The sequence below is a fragment of the Manacus vitellinus genome, unplaced genomic scaffold (genome assembly GCF_001715985.3).
Source record: "Manacus vitellinus isolate BGI_N305 unplaced genomic scaffold, ASM171598v3 scaffold_10_pilon, whole genome shotgun sequence".
In the NCBI taxonomy this organism is placed as follows: domain Eukaryota; kingdom Metazoa; phylum Chordata; class Aves; order Passeriformes; family Pipridae; genus Manacus; species Manacus vitellinus.
Window position 1 is genome coordinate 14,764,528 of NW_021938838.1, and position 23,822 is coordinate 14,788,349.

General features: G+C 37.8%; 1 protein-coding gene across 1 annotated transcript in view; it reads left to right on the top strand.

Annotated features, from left to right (window-relative positions):
- Positions 1-7,370: 7,370 nt before the first annotated feature.
- The window catches only part of URI1 (URI1 prefoldin like chaperone), a 30,486-nt gene continuing 14,034 nt past the window's right edge, over positions 7,371-23,822 (top strand). Inside the window, exons 1-3 of the mRNA XM_008922740.3 lie at positions 7,371-7,874; positions 11,896-11,974; positions 14,269-14,404. Of these exons, the coding sequence (XP_008920988.2) occupies positions 11,972-11,974; positions 14,269-14,404 (139 nt within the window). The 5' untranslated portion in view covers positions 7,371-7,874; positions 11,896-11,971. The remainder of the gene's footprint in view (positions 7,875-11,895; positions 11,975-14,268; positions 14,405-23,822) is intronic.

Consider the following 23,822-nt stretch of genomic DNA (forward strand, 5'->3'; position numbering starts at 1 on the left):
AGCTTGGCAGTTTTAAAGTTGTTTCTGCAGTTTGAAAAACAGCAGTGAGACTGAGTAGGGTCTTGTACATTCCATGCTGCTGCAAGGGGTGTGGACTCACATGTGAGACTACAGATGAGTGGGCTTTCCAGTGCAGTTTCTGCCATGGTTTGCACTTTTTCCAGCCTGTGTCCAAATTAACAGAATCTAGAGAAAGCCTGGGTATGAGACACCAGTGCAGTGGGACTTCATTTGGCACAATAATTGTTTGAGAAAAGGGAAGAGAGTGTCTGAGGCTTGGTTTGATCTGCTTCTTTTGAAAAGAACCTATCTGAAGCTTTATTTGCCATATTCTTTTTTAAAGATACCTGGACCTTTTCAGAAACTTATGATGACATACACTCCATCCTGTCCAGTGGTTCCAGTGATGTTTTCTCATGTGCTGCTCTCAAGTAAAAGGGCTAATTCAGTCATTATCTGGAAGCTTTCAACAGAATGCTTACTGTTCCTCCAGTGTTAATTGATCATCACTTTTACTTTTTTAGTCAATATTTGTCTATGTTCTTATTAGTATGAATTAAATACTCACTAGTTTATATAGTGTCAAGACTTGTGAAATAAATTAAGGGATCTTCAGTAGGTGTTTTTTTAATGGTAATTGAAGGCAAACTATTCACAAAAGAATTTAAAGAGCATTGCCTTTGTTCTGGAGTGGGCAAGCCTGTGTCCATCCAGCCTGATTGGTAACTAGAATGTGCAGATGAGTTTATGTGCACAAAATTTAGATGTGACTAAATTGTGCTGCTCCTGTAGGTGTCTGTAGGTGCTCTGAGTAGATGCAGTGACCACTGTGCAGGTACTGGTTTTGTGGTTCCTCTTGTCTGTTGGCATGGGCTGCAGAGTCACCATCATAAAAAGGGTGAACCCTCCACAACTTCTGTACTAACACTTGGGATCAGGCTGCTGTGGGGTGAGAGGAGTCCAGTAACATGTGCCAAAATGGTCATGGCAGATGCCAGCATGAATGTGGCAGGAGAGGCAGTGATGGGGAAGCTGGACTGGCCCTTTGAGCCGTGGTCAGGTCAGAGCAGTTGTGAGCAACAGGCTCAGGCACTTGTTCAAAATTTTCACAAATCATCACATGAATTGTCCACATGACTTTAATTTGAACAACTTTTTAATCTTAGCTTTTTTTTATTATTATTTTTGTCTGTGTCTGCTTTTTCCAGCCTTTTAGCAGTTTTAGGGTGACACATTTGTGACACTGCTCAGTACCTGGGCGAGGATTCAGAAAACCAAACTTAGTTGTTGATCTTTTTGCTTTTTTGTTTCCTCTTTCTGAAGTACTTTTCAGCCAATGTGGGACCCTAATGAGGTTACAAATGTCTGCCAGCAGGTTGTGTCAGGTTGGAAGGGTAAGACAGTGGAGCTGAGTAGCAGGAGACAGGGAGGAATGATGCCTGTTTACTCAGGACTGTGGCTGTGGTTGAACCACAGCCTGCAGGTATGTCTGGGAGGAGGTGCCACAGCTCATGGCAATTTTAAGCTAGTTAAGCTCAGGTATTGCTGGCAGCACAGTTGTTGCACCATAAACTATATCCAAGCTTGCAAAACCTGCTTGATGTGTTCAGTTGCTTAGATTGTGGGAGTTCTGTGCTTGTGCTGCTCTGCTGCTCCCGTGGTGCCTGAGCCAGCCTGGGTATGATGCAGCCACAGGAATATGTTTACCTGACGTAAGCTGAAATATAAAGTTACGAGTTCCTTAGCTGGGTGTCCAGATGAAGTTACAGGACATGGACACTGACTTGGTGCTTGTGAAGGACAAGACCTTGCTCCAGTTTGTTCCTTGCTTGCACCAATCCAGTTGGTTTGGAGCTGTTGAAACACTCGCTTAGCAGAACACGCCCTGCTGCCTTTGGGATCTTTGCTCTGTGGGATTTTTGCTGTGTAGAATTTTTAAGCTCCCCAAAATCATTTCAGTCAGAATTTAGTCTTTATTTATTAATAAATAATACGTATATACTACTTTTTCTACTAAACTGGAAGATCCACGTGTGGGTACACAATTAAAATAAAAATAGTAGATTTCACTTGTTTTCTTCTAAAGAAAGGTAAAAATTATGGTTATACTTCTAAGGAAGATTTTTTTCCTGTAGAAATAAGTGTTTGCCGTGATTCAAATTTCTTTCTCTTTTCCTTCAGTATTCTTCCCAAACGTATTTCTTCAAAAGGCAGAAGTTTCCACCCAAGGGGGGATTTATGTAAATAATTTGTTGAAATGTAGTGTTTTTGAGTAATATGATTTAATAAATTAATATGAGAACTCAGAAATGCTTTCTTCCTTTTCCATTAGATCATACAGTGTGCCAACAGACTGAAGAATTTTTAATAGTTTTATTTCATTTTTTGATTGAAAATGGGGCTCTGGGAAAAACAATTGTGCAAATGCTAATTCTGTCTTTCTCCATCAGTGATTGCTGTGTTTTAGGCAAGTACTGTGTAGTTTCCTAGAGGAAAAAATGAAAATTCATTTTAAATGTTTATTTTGTGTGTGGCTTGTTACATCCTTGTTACTAAGAGATTATTAAATATTTGACCACCCAGTAGTGTTCTTCTGTAACATTAAGTTGTACTGTGAACTGCTTATTTCATCAGTAAACTTTCAGGGTTTAGGGGTGCAACGGGGAAGTCCTGTGCATGAGTTGCATGGCAAGAGTGGGTTTTGATACTGCAAACATTTAGAGATGGAGGCAGCTCATGTGCATGTATCAACTGCAGTAAATAGTTGCATGTGGAAGGTTAAGCAGTTAAAACTCTGCAGAGCTGGAGTCATCTGAAGGAGGTCAGTAGTATCTTGGATTTATCGTGAACCTTGCAAAGGTGGATCTGCATTTCAGGAAACCAGCATACACTTCCACTGTGGCTGGTGGAAGGTTCTGAACAACAGAACCAAGCTTGAAGCTGAGATATATTCACAGTCCCAAATGGCAGGGACAGTCTCCTGAAGGCAAATCGTTGGCTTTAGACTTTATTAGACCCTTACTTTAATTACCACCTCATTACTTGCTTTGCTTCCACAAAAAGTATTCCATACTGTCATTTTCCCTAAGTAACTGGAAATGTGATTGAAAGGGATGTTTAAAGTGAGACTAATTCAAGATTAAATAGTCACAAATTATATTATTGCTACATGTAAACAAATTACTTGCATATCTGATTTTATTCAGATTACTTTTCAAGTGGTAAATAATGCTTTATCACTTATATAGTGCTCTTACATCTTTAGAGTGCTTTTCTCACATTAATTAATCATCATTAAACACTCTGAGGTGGGTAGGTTAATACTATTATCCCCATTTTGCAGATGAAGAAATGTAGACTGAGAGGTTGTGATTTGCTCAAGGCCATATAGAAGAAACAAAATCAGAGCTGGGATTAGATCTGTGTCCCTAGTTTCTAATTTCAGAAGACCAGCCAGATTGTGAGCCACAGTTTTGAAGCAGAATACTCATATGTGCATGTAGAAACAGCAGACACTTGCTTGGCCTCTTAGATACCTAACTTGAAGTTTGTTTGAACAGCAGCTTTGCTTTTGTGCCGTGCTGCATATTTCCATGTTCATACCCACCAGTGTGGAAATGGCCTCTTGTTCATTTAGGACCTCTTCCTAATCTGATGGGGCATTTTTGTTTTCATCATTTTCATTGAAATTTACTTTCATCTTAAAAATACCAGTTTCTGCTTCTTTGGATTGACCATAACTGCGTGACTTGGATACAGCAGGTTTAGCATTGGTACCCCAAACTGCCAGCAGCTGATACCAGTACCAGCTCTATTGCTTACAGGTTTTTTTCATAAGCTGAGACATAAATAAGATTCTGACTTGGCAACTTGCCTACTTGCTGTTCACAAGAGATGAGAGAGAAGAACTGCCCTCGATGTGCTAAACCCAGCACCTTTGTGGGCAGTGAGTGCCCAGCTTCTTAGTAGAGAGAAGGATTCGCACACATGCACTTCACCTCGGAGAAGTGCCTCCATAAAACAAAATAGTCTTGGGATGGAGAGGACAGCACTATTTGTGCACCACTTTGATAATCAGAAGCACCTCAGGTAATTATATTCAGCTGTTAGTAATATCCAAACAGAATCAACTGGTAAGGAAAAGTAAGATGTAGGAAAGAGGTGCCCTTGTACAGAAGGGTGAAGACCTGCTGGGGAAAGGTGGGGTAATGTGGAATAGGTTAGAGACCCATGGGCATGTACAGGTAAGAATCTGCTTTGTGCTCCAGTATCCTTCTGGCCTGTTGTCATTGCCAAGGAAACATTGCAAGCGATTGTAGTGCCTGGCTGCTGAGTTAGGAGCTCTGGTTTCAGTTCCCAGCCCTGAGCAGTGTTAGTGGTTAAGTTACTCAGCCTGCAGAACCAGTGCAGTGCTTCTTTAACTCATGGAAGAGATTTTGAACTCTTCAGATGGAAGATCCTGGAGAAGGTGGAGTATAAATAGATGGACTAGAAAGAGAGAATATGTTGCAGACAGAAGGAATTTTTTGTCTTTGGTCAGCTGATTAATGGCTGTCTGATAGGAGTTGCTTGGAGGTGGGATTTGGAGTTGGAGTCTGCACCAGCCTGCAAAGTGCCCTGTGATCAGATTGGCACAGTGGGACTGGGGCAGATGTAGGAAGTGATGGTCTGAAGCTGATCCTCATGTTCTGCTCGTAACACTTAGAAACAGGAGATTCCCTAAAAGCAGCAACATGGGTTTGCTTTGGAATAGCTCAACCTAGTAGCAGTGAGAGCAGAACCAGCTCATAATCTCCAGCTTTAATGGTCCAGTTGTCAATCCAGGAGGAATTCCACGCTGTGTTACAGGTGTGCAGGGGTGTCCCGAGGGGGTGCTTGTGGAGCTCTGTCCAGTCAGGGGCTTGAGAAGCACGAAATTTTAACAAGTTGCTGTTAAAGGTGGAAAAGAAGGAAACGAGGTGTTTGCCCATTTGCTTTCTTTTAAGACTACAGAATGTGTTTTCCTACAGTGTTTTAAAAAACAGACCCATTATTTGGTAGTGTTAAGTTTGCTGCAAGAATAGTTTAATAAACATTTTAGTATGCAGGTAAGCCACTGATAACCATGTGCATTCACAAACTTGTTCACTTTTATGCCTAAAAGGGCAGAATTCAAAGTTTATTGATACCACTTCCACCACAATGTCTTAAAAGTAGTGCATACTTGGTGACACTAGATGTCCAGGTAAATTGAACTCAAGTGAACAAACAAACAGGTCATTTATTTTATTTACCCTAAAGGGGATTTTCATTCTTTAATTGTAACGCTAAATATAAATTATGAGTGGAAGATAGACTAATGATTTTCCTGTGTTTGATTAAAGGCAAAGAATCAAAGATTTGTTTATATATTTAGCTATTTGTTTCTTTGCTGTGATAAGACCAGTTGTTATCCAAACAGTGGGACTGACCTAATAAAGGACATATGCATAATTGATCTCCATCTGTTTTTCAATATTTATTCTCTCTATTCTTTTAATAGACTTCAGTTCCAGAAGTGCAGCCTGCAGTATTTTTAAGGTGGTGTATTTTAGCACTTCTGTAAAAGGTCTCGTTTTATGCTGGCCACTGAAACGAAAAGGTTTGTTGTTGGTTCCACCCTTTAGTATCCCTTCAAGAGAGATTATATCAAAGAAGAAGAATTAAATTAAAATTGATTGGTGTTATTGATTTTTCTCTCTTTTTTTTTTTTTTTAAGGGGGATAAAGGGTGATGGAAACAGCATATTCCCCTATGCTGTTTTACTGATGGACTATTTTTTAAAAACGTAAAAAGCATATGTGCCCAATTTACATATTTACTAATTAAAAAAAGCTTCCTGGAAACATTAAGGAGACTATCTTCTGTAACCTTTAACATTGTAGCTAATGGATATAGCCTGGAAATTTTCATAGAAGGTCCTCTAAATAATGTAAATGATTATGAATATGTAACTAGTTAATATGCAGCTACGAAAGGATTATCATGTAGAGGTTAATGAACATGCTGCTCTTATGGTTTGCAGGGCTTTTCTTTTTGTGCTTTTAGCTCACTTCATGCATGGAAAGTCATGTATTGGGAATGGAAAGCTTCCTGTCTTTTCCATCTTCATCTGTAATGGGGCAATTAAATTGGAAGTTTCTTAAAGGATTTCATAAACATTTTTGTATGCTAAATTATGTTGTGTACTCCACAATCGCTGCCAAATGTGAAAGGATGAAGGATGTGGGTAGAATAGGCTCTGACTCTTTGACTTGTCAGTGGTGGGCTCCAGTGTGTGTTAGCATTGTTATCAGATGTTGCTGTGCTGTGTGATTTGTACCTTCTGCAGAAACTTTACTCTTAAAATGGGCTTAATATTAACAGTACAAACTAGATTTCTGGGTTGATGTCCTGTACAAGTCTGTATATTTACTCTTAAGCTTAAAAATAGTTAGCTTGCACATTAAGAAAGATATTTGCTAGGCATTTGATTTGTAGGAGTTTAAAGCAAATGATAAATTTAAACTTGGCTTATGTGGGATGAGTTACCTGGGCCATCCTGATGGATTATGAAATACCATAACCACAAATGTAGAGCTGATCCTTTTCATTTAAGAAGTTTACTCTGTTTAAAGAATTATTCGCTCACAAAGTAGTCTCATTTTTTTACTCCTACATGAGTAGAAAGTGCAGGGTCTGAGATCTGTTCTGCAATAGCTGCACATATGCTAACTGAAAAAAAAATTGTCTTTCATTCTGTTGTTTCAAAAAAAAAAAAGAATTATCTGCTCCAGTGATTTCAGTGATACTTGAATGTATGTTATTGTTTTCTCTGCAAATTTTCTCATTAATTGCTTTCAAATGTTAGTATTATTTTGGCTATAGGAAAAATGAAATTTGTAAAAAAAAAATAATCCAGAAAATGCTTATATTTAGAAGATGTCTAGACATATTTAACTGCCTCATGGCTTCATTGCATTTCATATAATTGAATGAAATTGTTTGTATATTTTTGGTAACCATTATTCAGAGATCAAAATATGTTTTGAAAGACAAAATCTCCACGTAATTGTGGCAGAGAAGGTCACAGGTTTCAGCATCCTGTCTGTTTGGTCTATATTTAGTTTAAAAAATACAGTTAAAAAAGAAAAAAGTATTAAATTTTAACAATGTGCTTTATTTTGTAATTTCTTTTGTATCTCTTGGGAAAGCCTGTGGCATAAGGAAGTAAGTGAAATATTCATATTAAAACTTTGCTTTTTTAACACCCAGCAAGAACAGAAGGAAAGCCAGGAGCCCATCATGGTGTCAAATATCCGTGTATTTATACAGCACAAAGTTAATTTGTGCTTTTTCAAGTTAAAATGGCCAGTGGAAACATTTGTTGATGTACTGATAGAGGAAGAATGTTTTTGGTGCTGTGAGGTTCATTTGTTTTTGTTTTTAATGACTGAGTGTGGAAGTTACATTGATGTCTTGTTATAATTTATGTTGTTTTCTTATTCTGCAAACATGTAACACTGGAAATAGATCGGCAGATTGCACAAACTGCTACTTATCTCAGATGGTGTGTCACGTAATAGTTATGGAGCAGGTATTGTACCAAAATATGGAGTGAAAAGCTGTAATTTTTTTCTGTGGTTATCACTCTGCATTAGTGTGTGATAAAGTGTGCTGCTTAAGAACGACCATTCACATGCCTTTGCCTTGACAAATAAAAATGTATATAGAGGCACCACCAAATCTGTAAAGCTACTGTTCTAGTTTCTGATGCATTGACATTGCAGCTGTGTGCTTAGCCTTGTTTTTTTCATGAGTAGTTATCTGTTTTAATGACAGGTGGTCACTAGCTGCCAAGAAAAAATCCAGCACTGGTAAGTAGAAAATGTTTGATTACATGCCTAAAATACTGATGAGTAACCTAGTTATATTTTAGTAAAGTACTGCTATTTATTCAGATGAGAGTCAAATCCTGCTAGCATGTTTTGGGGATTATAGTTAGTGATAGCTCAGAATTGTTGCAATGCACTCTCTTTAAAATGTATATATTTCTCACTGATGTCATTAAATCACAGATACAGTGAGCTTTAGTGTTTATACTTCTGCCTTAAATACCCATCTCATTTGTCATTTTTTCCCAAGTAACCTTGTGGGATGAGTGCTGAATTTGCCTGATTGGTGAAAAAGTGCTCCTAGGGTAGAATTATTCTTGTTGTTTTCTAACTGTGGAGCAAGTAGGGAAATTCTGCTTGCTCCCCTTCATGTGCTAACACAACATGAAAGTAATGTTTCATTGTTCCCTCTCCCCCCTCCCCAGTAAAGAATGTGCCAAATCTTAGTTTTTAATACTTAAAAGAAATGGTTTGTTATGTAAAAAAATTATCTCTGGGCACTTTTTTCTCTGTTGGCAATCTATGGTTAATAGAAAACATGCCTAGTAAATAATAGTTTTGTATGGCATCTGAGGAAAATGTACATTTAATGGTGAATGAAATCTTATATTATGAGTTACTGTGAGATATAACAGTTGATCTTACAGATATCAAATTACAATATATCCATGCTGTGTTTACCATGATTTTACTGAGAGAACAACAGGAGCTGTCTTGATTATTGTCTGCAGGGTTATTGCAGAATCACAGCAACTGCCCCTTTAGTGGTGAGATTAAACCTTTGGTTATACACCATCAAGCATATAATATTTTAAATTTATTTTAAGAGGCTTTTTCTTCATGCCTGAAAGATCTCCAAGCAAATAATTTATATTTAGTGTGTATCAAATGTTTTTAGTTTAAATGCACATAGGCTGCAAGCCCTGGATAAGAGGGAAAAAAAATCAAGGCAATCTATACACATCATCATATTAAATTCTGACTATTGGCTCGCAAAAATAATCTAAAACTAATATGTTTCATTTATGCTTAAAATTCAGAGGCTGCATTAATTTTCAATAAGGGAAATATTATTGAAGTGCCTACTGGTGCTGCTGTGGTGAAGGCAGGCAGAATATCTCCAGCACATGCACTTTCTCAGGAGCTTTGCAGTGTCTGTACCTGTTTGGTCCCACGTGAAATTCTGCATGGACATTCTTTCACTGAGAGACAATATTTTTCAGAAATAAACTGTTTGACAGAAAGCCTTGGAATTTGAGCAGATTTTTAAAAGTTTGGAAAGTTGTGACAATTATTTCCCCTTTTAAAATGGCAGAGGTTTGTGGAGTGGGTTGGGAGGCTTGGCTGTGGAAGGAGAAGTTGCCTCCTGTGTTTGCTTTTGTGCAAACTCTGGCCATGACCCCATGACCTTGGGGTTTTGGACACAGAATGTCTAAAGAACAACCTAACTTACTGATATCTTTTATATAGAAAAGCAGTTTGCACAGCATCCGTACAATCTTCACTTTATAAAAAATTATTTAAAATTTAGTACCCTTATTTAGGTCTTGATTGTGCAAGAGCTGAGTGCTCTTGTTTCAACTGAGTAATTTGTTCATAGAAGACCTTTTAAGTAGTCAGTGACACAGAAGAATGTTAAATAGAATTGGGTGAATAACAATAGGGTTTTAAAATGCTCAGCTTCAATATATTTCCATTAAATTATTTTCTTTTTAATTTTTTCAGTGCACTTTTTGAAGTATATTTCTAAAGCATGAATCCAATAATGGGTCTGGTATGGGATTAAATATCTAGACATGCATTTCCCCTGCTAGGGGCATGTTCATAGCTGTAGTCCCAGGATTATTCCTCCTTTAGTTCTTCATTTCCTGGGACAGAGCGTAGCACTGGCACACCCCAGAGCCTGTGAGACCATCAGCTGTAGGTAAGGAGGGAGGTCAGCTTCCTTCCTTAAGTAATGTTCTCTCAGGCCAATTAATTGAAAGGATTAATTTTAATTTTATCTTGGTGGTCCAGTTCAGGATGTGGCCTTGCTTTTAGAGATTCCCGTGGTGGAGCTTTGCTCAGCAAAGGGCAGCAGTCCCACTGAAAAGCAGTCCACTCTCCAAAGCAACGTGGCTTTTGTGGCAGCTGATTTCTCCTGATTTCAGATTGTTCAGTAATGGGCAGCAGTCAGACCTTAAAGGCAGTGTCTTCTTTTCAGATTAATGAAGAAATGTTGAGTGACTTTCAGCCATGAAATGATGGGAATGTTTAATTCTGCTGCAAATGGGGGAATTTTCATTCCATTCTCTTGCCATGGAGGCTTCTCTCTCTATCATTTGAGACATGGGACAGGATTGTGTTTGTTTTTCAGTGAGTAGTTGGAGTCCATTTCTCAGATCCAGATCTCTCTGAGGCAAAGGCTGGACTCTGTAAACAGCATTAAGTAATTGATTGTTATTGTTGACACCAAGTTGTCATTATGTTCCTTCCTCCCCCAAAACATCTCAGTGATTTTTGTTAAGATTCATGAGTTTGTCCTTCCCCTTTGAAGGAAGTGAATTATATTTTCACTCTGATGTGGGCAATGGACAGAGAAACTTGCCTAAAATGTCTGGGAGAAATCTTCTGTCAGAGCAAAGCAGTAGCAAGCATCTTTTGTAAATCACTTCTGTGGAATACATTTTTAATGTCCAAATGACATAAAAGCCTAAATTAATTTTTTTTCGGGACGAGTTCAGCAACTTTAAATAGGTATAAAGTAGGATGATTACACCTAAGTTAAACTGTGAAGCAAATGAGTCAAAACATAAGAGTATCAGATAATTTTTCATAACGAATGCTGAAAAAGATTTCACTCAGCTTATGAATCTGAGAAAATCGATGGTAATATTTTGAGAGTTGTGTTATCAACTATGACATTCATTTTTCAGCACATTTATAGATTGCTTTCCTGAATCATCCCCAGAAAACCTGTAATTTGCATCTTGGGTCAGCGTTGTTAATGTGCTGCTCCGTGCTTTCAGTTGCCTTTTATTGCAGAATTTACTGCCATATATATGTTTACTATTTTGAAGTACAAGTAAACAATATCATCAAACCTGACATTTATATGCCAGCTCCTTCGTGCAGGAGCTGATTTCTGACCATCTTCAGAATGGCAGTGGTCCATTAAAAGACTTTTTCCAGACAAATTTGGGTGTTTAAGAATGTCTTCACAACATAAGGCTTTTTTTTGGAGGGAGTGTAGTTCCTTGTTTTGCACACAAAGGAAAATCCCTGCAGCCACTGAAATGCTGTATCTTGCAAAGTCCTGTGAAGAACCAGGTGTCTGCCCTGGGAATACTTTGTCTCAGTTCCCCAAGCCATTTCTCTCCTGAGTAGCAACATGTAGTGTGAGCCTTATTTACATTTTGGATAGAGAAGTAGCAGAAGGGACACTCCTCACCTGTATTGTCCCTTGTCAGGGGCTGAAGATGGGACATAATCCCGGTGGTGGAACCATCTTTCAGGAATGTTGACTCTTGATAGAAACATGAAGTTCATGTGAAAATCAGAATTAATTAAAGTGTTGCCGATTAATTCAGTTCAAACCGAGGTCATGAGTTCTTTATTACAACTGATACTTTGAAGAATTTGCCTCTTATAAAATATAAACTGGATTTTCAGTTATTTTTCTAGATGTTGGTGGTGTTATAACTCTAATTTGAACCTGGAGTGAGATATGTGAGATCCTAGTGATGAAAGAACTGATTCTTTGTACCATGGAAAGTTCAAATTCAGAAAGAGACATGCACAAACTAAAAGAATCATGTACCTATCTTAATACACATTATTAGAAAATAATCCAGCTATTATGTTTGTCATCCCATGTCTTTTATAAATAAGTTATTAATCTATCAACTGCATGTGTTTAAGAGTAAAGTAGTTTATTTTTCTTGTGTTGTTGATTTTCTAGCAGAAAAAACATTAACTTTGTACTTTATCTCTGAAATGGAATCAATTTGAATTTGTCAAACAGGAAGAAGGTGGAGAGCGATTATGAAGCTCTTCAGGAACGACTCCATACATTGCCTGACAAACTGTCCTATGATATCATGGTATGTAAAGTGTAGAGGTCACACAAGAAAATGGGCTAGAGCTGTTAGTAATGGGGTGCCTGCACTGCTGGTGAGGTGTTACTGCTTAGTAATGTTACATTTATTATGATAATAGTGAAACCTTTGCTTTTGTTTCTTTCTCTTTTCTTTGAAATCCATTATAAATCACAGTGTTACTGACAACTGAGAGCTGATGACATAAACGCTTAACACAAAACCTGACATGTTTGATATGTAAATCTATTGTATAGAAAACTATAATTATGACTGAATTACGGTACTTAGTCATTTCCTGAGAAGAAAGTGGCCGTAGTGTTTCCTGATTCATGGAAATAAACCCTAGAACATTGATTTTTACATAAAAAGGTGCTGCTAATTTTTGTTCCACCGATCTTCCTATTGACATAGCGATCTTTTTCTGGTGCTTTGAATCTTCCCTAACAACTGCACAGCTCCCTGTGTAAAATTTGCCTTGTTGGCTTGAGCTCACCAGAATTTTGTACAAATTGGCTTCTCTCTCTTTCTTTTTTCCCTCTTCCCCTCTCAGGTTCAATTCAAGATACATCTTTGAAGGGAGGGAAGTTGTCCTGTACATAACTGAGTGGCTGATTTCAGCACACAGTGCCTGACTGCTGTCTTCCTTGGCAGTCTGGCTCAGATGTAGAGTTGGGTTGTTAGTAAGAAGGCGTTGGAGTACACTTAGCATGTGGGAAAAAGAAGTGTTTCCCTTTCCTGTGCTGATGATACAGCTCTGGATTTTATTTGTGTAATCCATTTATCATGTATGTACGTGTGGCCACATGATGTAAAGCAAAAAGATTGTGTTGTTTCAAAGCACAGAAACCCCCCTCTTTTTTAAAAAAGCTTGATAGAGCTTATTCTAGTTAAAGGAGCAATATCAACTCACATCTGTTATTTTAAATGTATATAAATAGTTCCTATCCTGTTAGCCAAATATTTTCATATGTTTTCAATTTTGCTTTCATCATTTTGGAGAAAGAGTGAACAGGCAACTGGTGCAGTCTGCTACTTTAAAACCAAGTCAAGGAGAGTACACGTGTAGGAAGAACACATTCTGCATAGTCTTAACATCAGGGTCCTGCCTGCTGGAGAACTGTTTCAAGCATTGGTACCCTCCTGGATATTGAAGCTAGGGAAGATTGCTTTCAAAGGAGACAGACCAGGTGCTCTGCTTCAGCACAAACATGATGAGAAAGCAAGTGGCTGTAAGGAAATAAAAAAGGAGCCAGAGGAATAAAGCAGGAATAAACTGTCGGAGACGGATCTCTTTCTACCCTAAGAAAAACTTGATGTGGATGTGTTTCTTACCTTTTTGCCTCATCCATTTTAAATTTAATTGTATTTTGGTCTCCTAATCTCTTTGATGGAAGCCCAAAAGCAGCCAGGCAGGTGACCTGAGGGTCAGATGCCAGGGAATAGTGCAGGGGACAGGGATGAGGATGGCCAGAGCTCCTCCTCAGCCATAGGACTTGCCCAAGCCCTGTCTGTAAAGTGTGGCTGGTAGAAGGTGTCTTATGTACAGGGCACTGGTTTTATGACTTTACAATACATGTTAAAATGGGGCCAACACGTTTTAAGAAGCACCTATAAAGTTATAAAATGTGTTTATTACCAGTGTACTCCTGCCTGAAGTGTTCTGCTTTTATCTGTTGTCCGTGTGCCTGGAGAGCTGTTACAGGATAAGTGATGTTGGAGCATCACTGGGAGGTTGAGGTCTGTAAACTGTTGAATAACACAGCAGAGTAACATTAAGCACTGTCTGTGGTCCTGCTAATAGCCCCACAGACTTACACTGGAGTTTGTAGGTACTTAATATTAGCAGGATAGATACTGAGAAAAGCAACTCTGAATTGGCCATACCTGTTCAAGTATTTTAAAAATTTTGGCAAACCTAATCAGGCAATTAGGAAATTAATGTAGTCTGCATGTAGCAAATAAGTAACTCAAATGATAATATTTGTATTATCAAGGTTGATATGTTTGCATTAAGTGAATTTGTTTTCCATGTGAGCATTCAGCTATACTATAGTTTTATGTCACAGAACAACTTGTCTGGTGAAATACAACTTTTCAGATTTTGTTAGTACAATACTAAGTTCAAATGGATCTTGTCATTTGAATATTTCTGAAGGGTTAGTCATTAAATAACTTCTGCAGAATTTTCTTTTAAACTCTATATTTTACTTTAAAAAAAAAAAAACCAAGACATGTATGACTGTCTACATTTTATTTTCATTAGTGATTTTGAGCAGTTTCTTCTGTGTCTTTGACAGGTACCTTTTGGTCCTCTTGCCTTCATGCCAGGAAAGCTTGTCCACACCAATGAGGTCACTGTTCTGCTTGGGGACAACTGGTTTTCAAAATGCTCAGCAAAGCAGGCTATTGAGCTGGTTGAGCACAGAAAAAAACGTATGTATGCTTCTGAACATAATTTAATAGTCAAAAGGATGTATCTTTGTATTGATATATAAAATTAGTGACATCTACACTGTTCACTTTTTTTGGTGAACTCACAAACAGGAATCTCATTCAGCTGTAATATCAATTTAGCACCTTATTTTCCGTCTTTACTTGACAGTTGACTGAATACTTCTAATTAGAAAGGCTAAACCAAACTAAAAAGCACCTTTCACTTTTCTTTAATGTGACAAATGCTGTGTTCTCTTCCAGAAAGTGGACACCATGTAGTGCTTTTTTACTTAGTTAGCTTATTCCCTATATTCTGTTCCCTTATCTCGTTTCTTATTTCTTTGCTGCCTTGTCTTCTGTTTTGGTTGGGCTTTTTTGTCTGTATAATTTTCCAGCTTTCTTCTCCCTCTGTACATACTTTCCTCCTGCCTGTTGGTTTTTTTTTCTCACTTGCTGCTCAGCTGTATTTCTGCTTCCTGCCCTTGACATCCTGTCCATTGGTGTGGAGTGATCCACTGGATCTCCCCAGTTCAAGTGCAGTTGATCACTACCAAATTCATCTTAGGGAGCAGCACATCACAGAGGCAGACAGGCAGTTCCTGGGTTTGTTCCCAGCTCTTTTTAGCTGGTGGTGAGATCTTGGCTTTGAAGAGCCAGGACTACCAGCAAGTGCTGTGCATGGCACACTTTGCAACCTCTTTGTGTTGGAAAGAATGAGAGCCTAAAATATTTGCTGTAAATGTCAAAGAAGGAAAAGCACAACAAAATGGAAAATAAATTGGTGCCTATTAGCCTTTGCTGTTTGCTTCAGATAAGCATTTGAGTTGATTTTTTTCATATTGGTTTTACCTGTAGTCTGTCTCATTCCTGAGTGAGTGCTCACTGCAGCTTTGCCCCATGTATTTTACAACTACCACAGCTATTTACACTGAATTTTTGTTTGACTTCAGCTGTCCATGTTGCTGCCTGCAGCAGAACACCCTGGAGCTTCCCCATCTGAATAAGTTTTTTTTTCAATTTTGTACAGGCAATATCTGTGTAAGAAAAGTTGGTGTTGTTCTATAAAAATTCATTTCCTGTATTACTTTATAATATTCCTTTATGAAGAGCACTGTCAAAATTATGTGATTTGTATATTTTACCTATTATCTTTCTTAATCTGGTTCTCATGGCACAACTTTGCAATTTTCTTTCTTACTGAACTGAATCTACATTATTTATTGTGACTCTTATGAGATCTCAGATCCACATCTTTTTCCTTGGTCATATGATATTTTTTTCCATGCTGCAGAATATTTTTGTCACTGTTATATTCAGTGAAATCATTTGACCTTTGCATAGTAGATGTTTGAACATTAAGTAGTCTGCTGGGAGACACACAATAAATGCTGGATTCTTTCCTTTATGATCTTTTAAATTGCATTTAAAATACAAACTCAGAAATACTAATTTCTTTTAAAGCAAAATAGACATTGATGCTCGATATAAAGCCTCCATTCAGCTGATAGTTCACTTCAGCTGTGTGATGGCTGCCAGTGGGAGGCTCCAAAACACTGATATTAACTAAAAACTTTTTTTTTAAAGGACTGTTTTCAGTTTGGGGTGATAAAAAACATATTAGTACGTATGATTCTGAAAAAAAGATACTTCTTCCCTAGATATACTTTTCTCCCTTAAAAAAAACAACTGACTTAAACTCTTTAAACCCTTTTCATACTAAATTAATGCAACTTAGAGAAGAATACTGGAGATTTTATTAGTTTGTTCTAATCTGAAAAACAGTATGTGAAAGACCTGTAGGACACTGCTGTATAATATGAATCGACTGCTTTTGGCACAAATGTGCAAGACTGATGTTTGACAAGTGTTAGTTTTGAGTCTCTTTTGTGTATTTATTGCACTGCAGTTATTTTCCCAGGTATGGCTTCTGATTTCACTGGCATTTTGTGAGCAGAGGCTCTTCACAGTTTACAGGGCATATTGGGCATTACCATTACGTTGACACGACGTGATTTGATTTTTAGCACATAATCTTTTTGTTTTGGACATAAATTCCATGAGTAGGTCACACCCGCTGGAAAGGAGGGCACGCTCAGTGCAGGGGATTACACTGCCAGCAGTCCCCAGCGTCCAGTGCTCCAGGGGGAAGGTCCTCACACAGCAAAGCTTTTTAAGCATGTGCTTAAGGCCAGTGTGTGCTTAAAGGCTTTTGATATATAGGAATTGGGGTCTGAACAGAGCAAAGAAAGGCTCATACCGAAATAAAGCTGGCAATATTTGTTGATGGTTTGCTTCTTCAGTGACCTACATTTTTTTTTTTTTATCTAATACTACTCTATTTAATTTAGATGGGTGTTTTTTCATAAGTAGCTGGTCAAATCTGTTCAGATAACTGAAATGAACTTAATTAGTACAGCACTGGTAATTCAGTGCTTTACCAGAAATTAGGAGATATAAGGAAATAAATACAAGACACGCATTTTCATTGCATGTCATATCTCGTGTGTCTCGCTCTCCTGAATGGTGAGAAGTGGGAGAGCATCTGTTCAGGGTTTAAGTTTTCTATTGGGACTGGCTCTTAGGTAGAAAAGGGTAAGAGATTCCTCTAACTCAGTTCTGAATTTTTTTCTCGCTGGTTCTGAGGAGTTTTCGTTATTGCCTTTGACTAATCTGACGTGGGTCTGCCCACTGGAGACCTCTGGCCCCGCTGGCCTTTGAGCACATCAGTGCCCCAACAGTTAATTTAATCAAGGCTCACAGGACATTTCCTTCACAGTTATATTCCTTCTGTGTGTGTTGGATGCATGCAAGAATGGAGAATATGAATTTGCATGCTTAAGCAGCAGTAGTGCCAGATAAATCAAACAATATCAGTGAGTATAAAGCCTTGGAAGTTAGGGGTAGCAATAAGAGTGTACTATATATAAAAGCTTTAAATATTACTTAGCACTAATTAGGTCATCCTTTTTGTCTTAGTAGTTTTGTTAAATTTGCTTTTTAAAGGAGAACGAGTGAAAAAATGTTTGCTTCTGTGGAATAGAGAAATGCCCAGCCACAGCAGATTAACTTCTTGGTTAAAATTTATTTAATTGAAAGGAATAATTGAAGGGTGACTGTACTGAATTTTGAATGCACTTTAGCTGACATAGCTGTAGAAAGCTGTATTTTGGGGATACATTTGTGTATGCTTAGCTTTTGATTTAGATGCAAACTATTCAGCACTGTGATTGGTTGAAATGTATTTGGTAAAATTTGGGACAGTCACTCATGTCAAATGTTACTTTTTCATAAAATATTGATCACGTTTTCTTGAATAATATTTGAGTTGCAGTAGATCTTTGATTTGCTGTGCATATTTTTGACATTTGAGAGGTTTAGTAACTCCCCAAACTGTTAATAAATCTAATGAAGTTTATGGAATTACCAAACATATTTTTAATTGTTTTAAAATCATTGCAGTTTGATAAACCAGGTAGTACAGATAATGGGAAACACTTTACACATATGTTTGTGTGTAAAAATGTGAAGAAATAGTGAAGTAGATTAAAGGATATGCACACCAAATTCCATTAAAATAAAAGAAATTAGCTTTTTAAGTATGTCACAGTTTAGCACAACAATAATGCAATTGTACTTTTTTTTCTCCTACAATTATCTTGCTTAAGGTACTTCATAATATTTCTGTTCTCCTCAAGGCAAGACTGTATTGTCTCAGTATTCAAAGAGGAAATAAAGATTCTTTTTGTGAATATGGGATTATATCTTTTACGTGTTTGTGATGATATAAATTACATTTTTTCTCTATATCAGTAATCGCATTAATTCTTTAAGATGGGAAATTTTTCATTACAATAGTCCCTGTGGTAGTTACTATAGAAAAAAATTAAATAGATTTTTCTTGTAAATATTTGTGGATTAATTCAGTATGCTAGGTATTCCAAGTGTCTAAACACTTTAAAAAGTGGGAAATTAAAACATGCACACAGAACTAGGAGTGGTTTTATTGTGTTAAAAATTTATCAGATTAAAAAAAAAATCCCACTTAAAGGAGAATTGTTGCACTACTTAGCGATTGTGTCTTCAGTATATGTAAGAATACCCTTGCAGTGTCATGCTGCAAATGAATTCATGAAATGAAAATACTGATTACATTAACATACAGTATTGTGATAGTACCCAATTGTAAATTGCAGTATGTAACCTTTAATACAAATATTTGTGTCAATCAAAATTGACCGATAGCTTGGTATACAGGGTTTAAAAGATACCATTGTTTTTAATAAGATGATCCGGGAGGATGAGGACCAGTTTGAATTTGTTCCTTATCAGCATTTCCAGAAAAAAAGGATATTGTCTCCAAAATACATGATAGGAAGGCTTTCCATTTCCCATCTGTGAATGAGTGAGGCCTTTAGAGGTTTCAGTTTTTCATCCAAGGGTGAAAATAACTTCCTTAATATTCTAAAGAATGTAGCACGACTTGCCTACTCATATTTTTGGGGGTAAAGAACAAAAAGTGCAGGCAGTGTTACAAAGAAATTTAGCCATTGCTTTTCTTTATTAAAAAAAAAAAAAATTTCTGCTCTTTTTCGTGCATGCCAGAGAATTCTGCCTCACTGTGCTTTTGAACTTTTTTTTAACCATTTTTTGCGATTATCACTTTTTAGTTTGATAACCTCCATCAGTTCCTTCCTTACCCTTGTTAAGTTAGGAGCTGATTCAGTGGAGTGCTAAGTGCTCTAAATTTGCTCTGCAGTTCCCAGGAGGTGTTTGGTTTCTCACAGGACCACGGCCTGGGTATTTTAACCAGAACACAGTGGAAGAAAGTAAGAAGCATAGACTCCTTTCCCTAACTTTTACATACTGTGATCCAAAGAAACCCTTACCTTTTCACAGTTTTTACTGGACAACAGAGGAGTTATCTGAATGCCACCCTTCTTCATTTAGGAGGAATTCAAATATATTCACATAATTCTAGCAATTACATAGGTGTGTGAACCTAAGAGAGAAATGTGGTGCATTTACTTAGTGTTCCTAAGGCCAAATTGCCTATACAAATTTTTACAGAAGAAAATCCAAATGACTTTGGTTTTGATACCAAGGGAGCATGGAAAACAGAATGAAAATTGTCTTTAAATGATGCAAAGTTCCTGCACAAAGGATTGCATTGCATTTTAAAAGACTAGTGCAGTTGCTGTTATAAGGAATGAATTTATGTGTCTTGTTGCAAGTACAAAGAGAGCTTAAATCCATATACACAAAGAGCCATCATTCTCTTTTAACTCTTAAATCCATTTCTAGAAAAATGAACAGGAAAGAGTAAAAAAACAGAGAAGGGTGTTTTGAAAAGCTTTTAGCAGATCCTGCTTTCTGCAGAACTGCAGATCTTACTTGTTTCAAGTAGCCTGTGATAGTTTGTTGGAAAATGATTGGCCACAAAAAATTCCGTTGCTTATTAAATATATATTTATTGAAATACATTTAAAAATCCTCAGATGATTGATCTACTTATTCAGACCCTTAAAAGCAAGAAAATAAGTAATGCACTTCAAACAGCACACTGTAAACTCAACCCATTAATAGTACTTGCAGTTGTGCTGTAGTGTTGTACTTTTGCAGGGGAATACCTTCCATCTCCAAAGGAATTCAGGAATGGAGCATGTGCATTGGTTTGTATGATACTTCACCTCCAGCCTCAGTACCATTAACATGGTCTGTTAACAGACTGCATGATAGGCATTCTTGTTTTGTTCAGGGGTCTGTAATAATTGGGCTAGAAATTGCTGATTGGATTCTGCATGCAAAATGCTGTTCTGTGGGTCTCCCATGTAACTTCCCTTCTGCACCTGGAGTGGGATGGTGGCAGCCCAGCATTTCCATGGTGGAAAATGCCAGCTGTTGAAGTACTGCCTTCAGGTTGTACCTCCAGGTTCTCGCTCTGGAGGAACTGAGTCAGTAACAGAGGTAGGTGGTTGTTCCCTGGCCTGTATCAACACTCTGGGTATAACTGTATTAACCCTGGTTACCTTTTACTTGAGAAATTGTGTTGGGCTGCGAGAAGATCCTGACTCTAAATCTCAATTGCATACAGAATTCTTTGTTATACTTAATTTAAAATTTCTGTCCCATCACCTATCCTCAAAGGAGATTATTTCCTAACTTTTGTGTGTTTTTTCTGTTATATGTCTATGAGACTCCCCTGAAGGCTAACAGAACCTAGTGAGGTGCACTAGGCTTCAGCTTCATCTCAGTTTGTCCTGTTTCACAAAGTCTGACTTTTCAAAATAGATCAACCTGTTCTCACTATTCTTGTCTGTTCTTACTATTTAAATCCCAGTGTAACACACAGTTTCCAGAAGTAACTAAAATAATGTCTATGATTCCCCAAATCCTTATAGACAACACTCCAAGGACATTAATGTCAAACTCAGATAATTAAAATTTGTATCCAGCCAGGCTAATTAACCCATTAAAGCCAAAACGCATAGATGAGAATTTGTGTCAGTTTGGCATTAGTACGTTGTCATGTCGTGTAAAATCTGGTTTCGGTGGACTTCATTTCAACAATATGAAATGTGTTCCCCAATTATTTTCTCCTCTACCAGTGTATTTGTAGCAAAGAGAGGGCTGCTTCTTAAAAATGACTAATCGTGGTGTAGGAAATCCAGTCAAGTCCTTTCAGACTAATAAGGGAGCTGGGAAGGAGTGATCTAAATGTAAAGAGATCTTGCTGCCTGGAAATATTCAAATGCTGCTGTGTAGAGGAAATCTACATATCCTGATTTCTGGTTCAAATACCTTTTCCTTTTGGCAGTTCTGGAAAACAGTCCTGGAGGCTCTGACTGGTCTGTGGGGCTGAACTGTCTTTCCAAGTGGTTTAGCTGAGACATGGAAATAGGAACTACACGGGTTCACCTGAAAGCCATGTCAGACTTTGCTCAGATTATTGGATGTGACAAAGTTGGACAACAGCCTCTGGTTCAATCCGTCTTAAAAGGCTCTAAGAAGCTTAAACCATGGGGTAGTAAGAGGAGGAGACTGTGGAGCCTCTCTTATTCTACTGATATTTTTATGGGGGTCTCAATTAATAAAAAACCCCCTGTAGTTTGTAGAGTGACTTGTTTCTCAGTAGTTACTGTGCATTTCAAAATTCAGTGAATTATCTTGGAGGCTTTTAGAGTGCGCAGTGGCAAGTTTAAAACACGAAACCCTGAGCTTGCCCTCCAGTTGGGTGAATGAGCCTTTTTCCAGGAGGCCCCTTCTTTGCTGAAGGGCCTGACCAAGGGAAAGTCTCTCCTTTGACCAGGCAGGAACCTCGGTTTTCTGCTGGCAGGGCAAGGTGAGCAACCTGGTGGGGCTGAGTGGGGACACCGGGATGGAGTGTCATGTAATCCCAGCTGTCCGCTGCTGTGCTGTGTGGCCTGGGGCAAGTCACTTAAACTGTCTGTTTCTTCATCTGTAAAATAGGAGAGAGTAACTCTTACCTCCCTCACAGATTAGTTAATGCTTGTACAGCATTTTAAAGTAAAACACTGTGTGTAACCGCTCAGTGTCCTTACCTAACGGAGCAAACCAGCGTGCTCCCATCTGAAAAGCAGCATCACAGCCTGGTGCTCCAGAAGCAGCATAACCTGGATGGCTGTTGAACAATATTTAGATATGCAGGCAATGAGTGAGACACTCGTGGTGTTTAAGAAACAGCTGAGCACAACGTTTACTATGAATGTAAGATAACAACTTGACAAAAATCGATCCCAACAAGATGCTTATGAATACTGAGACTACCTTCAAGGGCTGAAGGCACAGGTGGGAGCATTTTGTAGGAAAACTATCACCACCTCTCTTTTATTTGGACTTTGGAGGTGCATTATACACCAAAGGAACTGTGAATGATGTTTGTATGAATTAACTGATAATAAGAGCTGCTGTGTGTGATGGAGGATGAGGCAGCTCTCAAAGGAGTTGTGTGAGGGGAGCAGGACCCCAACTGTGTATGGAAGGAGCTGTGTCCTCTGATGGGTCTGTGTTGGCACTGCTCGAGACATCAAATACTTCTTGTAAATGGTATTTCATCCAGGAGGAAATGCAAATGCAGAGCTTTTTTCATAGAATAATCTTAAGCTATTTCTTAGAAACAGCCTAACTAATGGAGATGACTGCACATTTGACACATAGGTCACTGTTTGGTTTAAAGGTTAATGCTTTTGAAATACTCCAAAAGTCTGAGCTGTGCTTCTTGTTGGAAAGGGTGGGCTTTGCTTGAATAGCCTTTTCCAAAATGCGTAAAATTTTTTCTAAGCTATTTACTGCAAGTAATACATTTTAAAGGAATTGTATTTGAGATACTGTGAGGTATCAACAAGGAGAAAAGCATACAATACTGCATCTGATAAAATTAGGATGAGAGTAATCCCACAGTTAGTGGTAGTTGTTTTCCCTTGGCTGTTTCATGCATAATTCTCTCTTCTGCATGTGTGGAGGGAGAGAAAGAATCTGAACCTGTTTGTAGAAGTCTGAGTCACTAAGATTTTATTTTGTAAGTACAAGTACAAACTCATTTTGTCTACTTAAAGGCATTTTGTAATAATTTCGTGGTTATTAGTATATTTTCACACATCCTTATCTGAAAGGCCTATCATTTTATGAAATACAATCTCTGAAACATTTACTACTGCATGCCCTAGCCAGAAAACTGTATGGGGAGTAGCTGTGTATGGACTTAAAACTTTTTAGGATTCGCCTCAAGACCAGAGAGATACTTAATTAAATATTAAAGTAACAGGCAAAAGGAGAGTTAAGAGTAAAAATACTGAGAATTGTTTTGAAAGTGATTTTTCAACTGGAATATTTTGTGGTTGTTGTCCCTCATTACACATTCCTCTCTGTAGAATGGGAAGAGCAGGATGCTCTACCATACTTCTATACTGTGAAAATAAATAATTTGGGGTGTATGAGGTTTTTTTATGTGCTACAGTACTGGTGATCACAGATCATTAATGAAGAGAAGCAGTGCTGAGGCAGGAGGTAGCCAGATTCATGGAGTGAGCTCTTGCTTAAAAAAGTTTCTTGGAGTGTGACTTTGATGACCCTGTGTTAGAGAGGATCTCTTTCCCTCCTTCATAGTATTGTATGAGACATCTTCTTGTATTACTTTAATGATTTCAGAAAAGAGTTTTAAAATAGAAAATCAGCTTACTTCTTCACAAAGGCTTTTAGCTCCTTGAGGGTATATAGGACCAGTAGGTGCAAGGTCTTAGAGATCCTCTGTTGAAACTAATTTATGTAGTAAGTCTTCCCTCCTGAAAATTTGCATTTGTATTAGTTTTGAATTGAACAAAGAGTGCAAGTCTATTAATATTATTAGTATAAGGCTTTAATTGTGCCCTCTTTCCCCCAATTCTTAAGTCTTAGCAAAGCT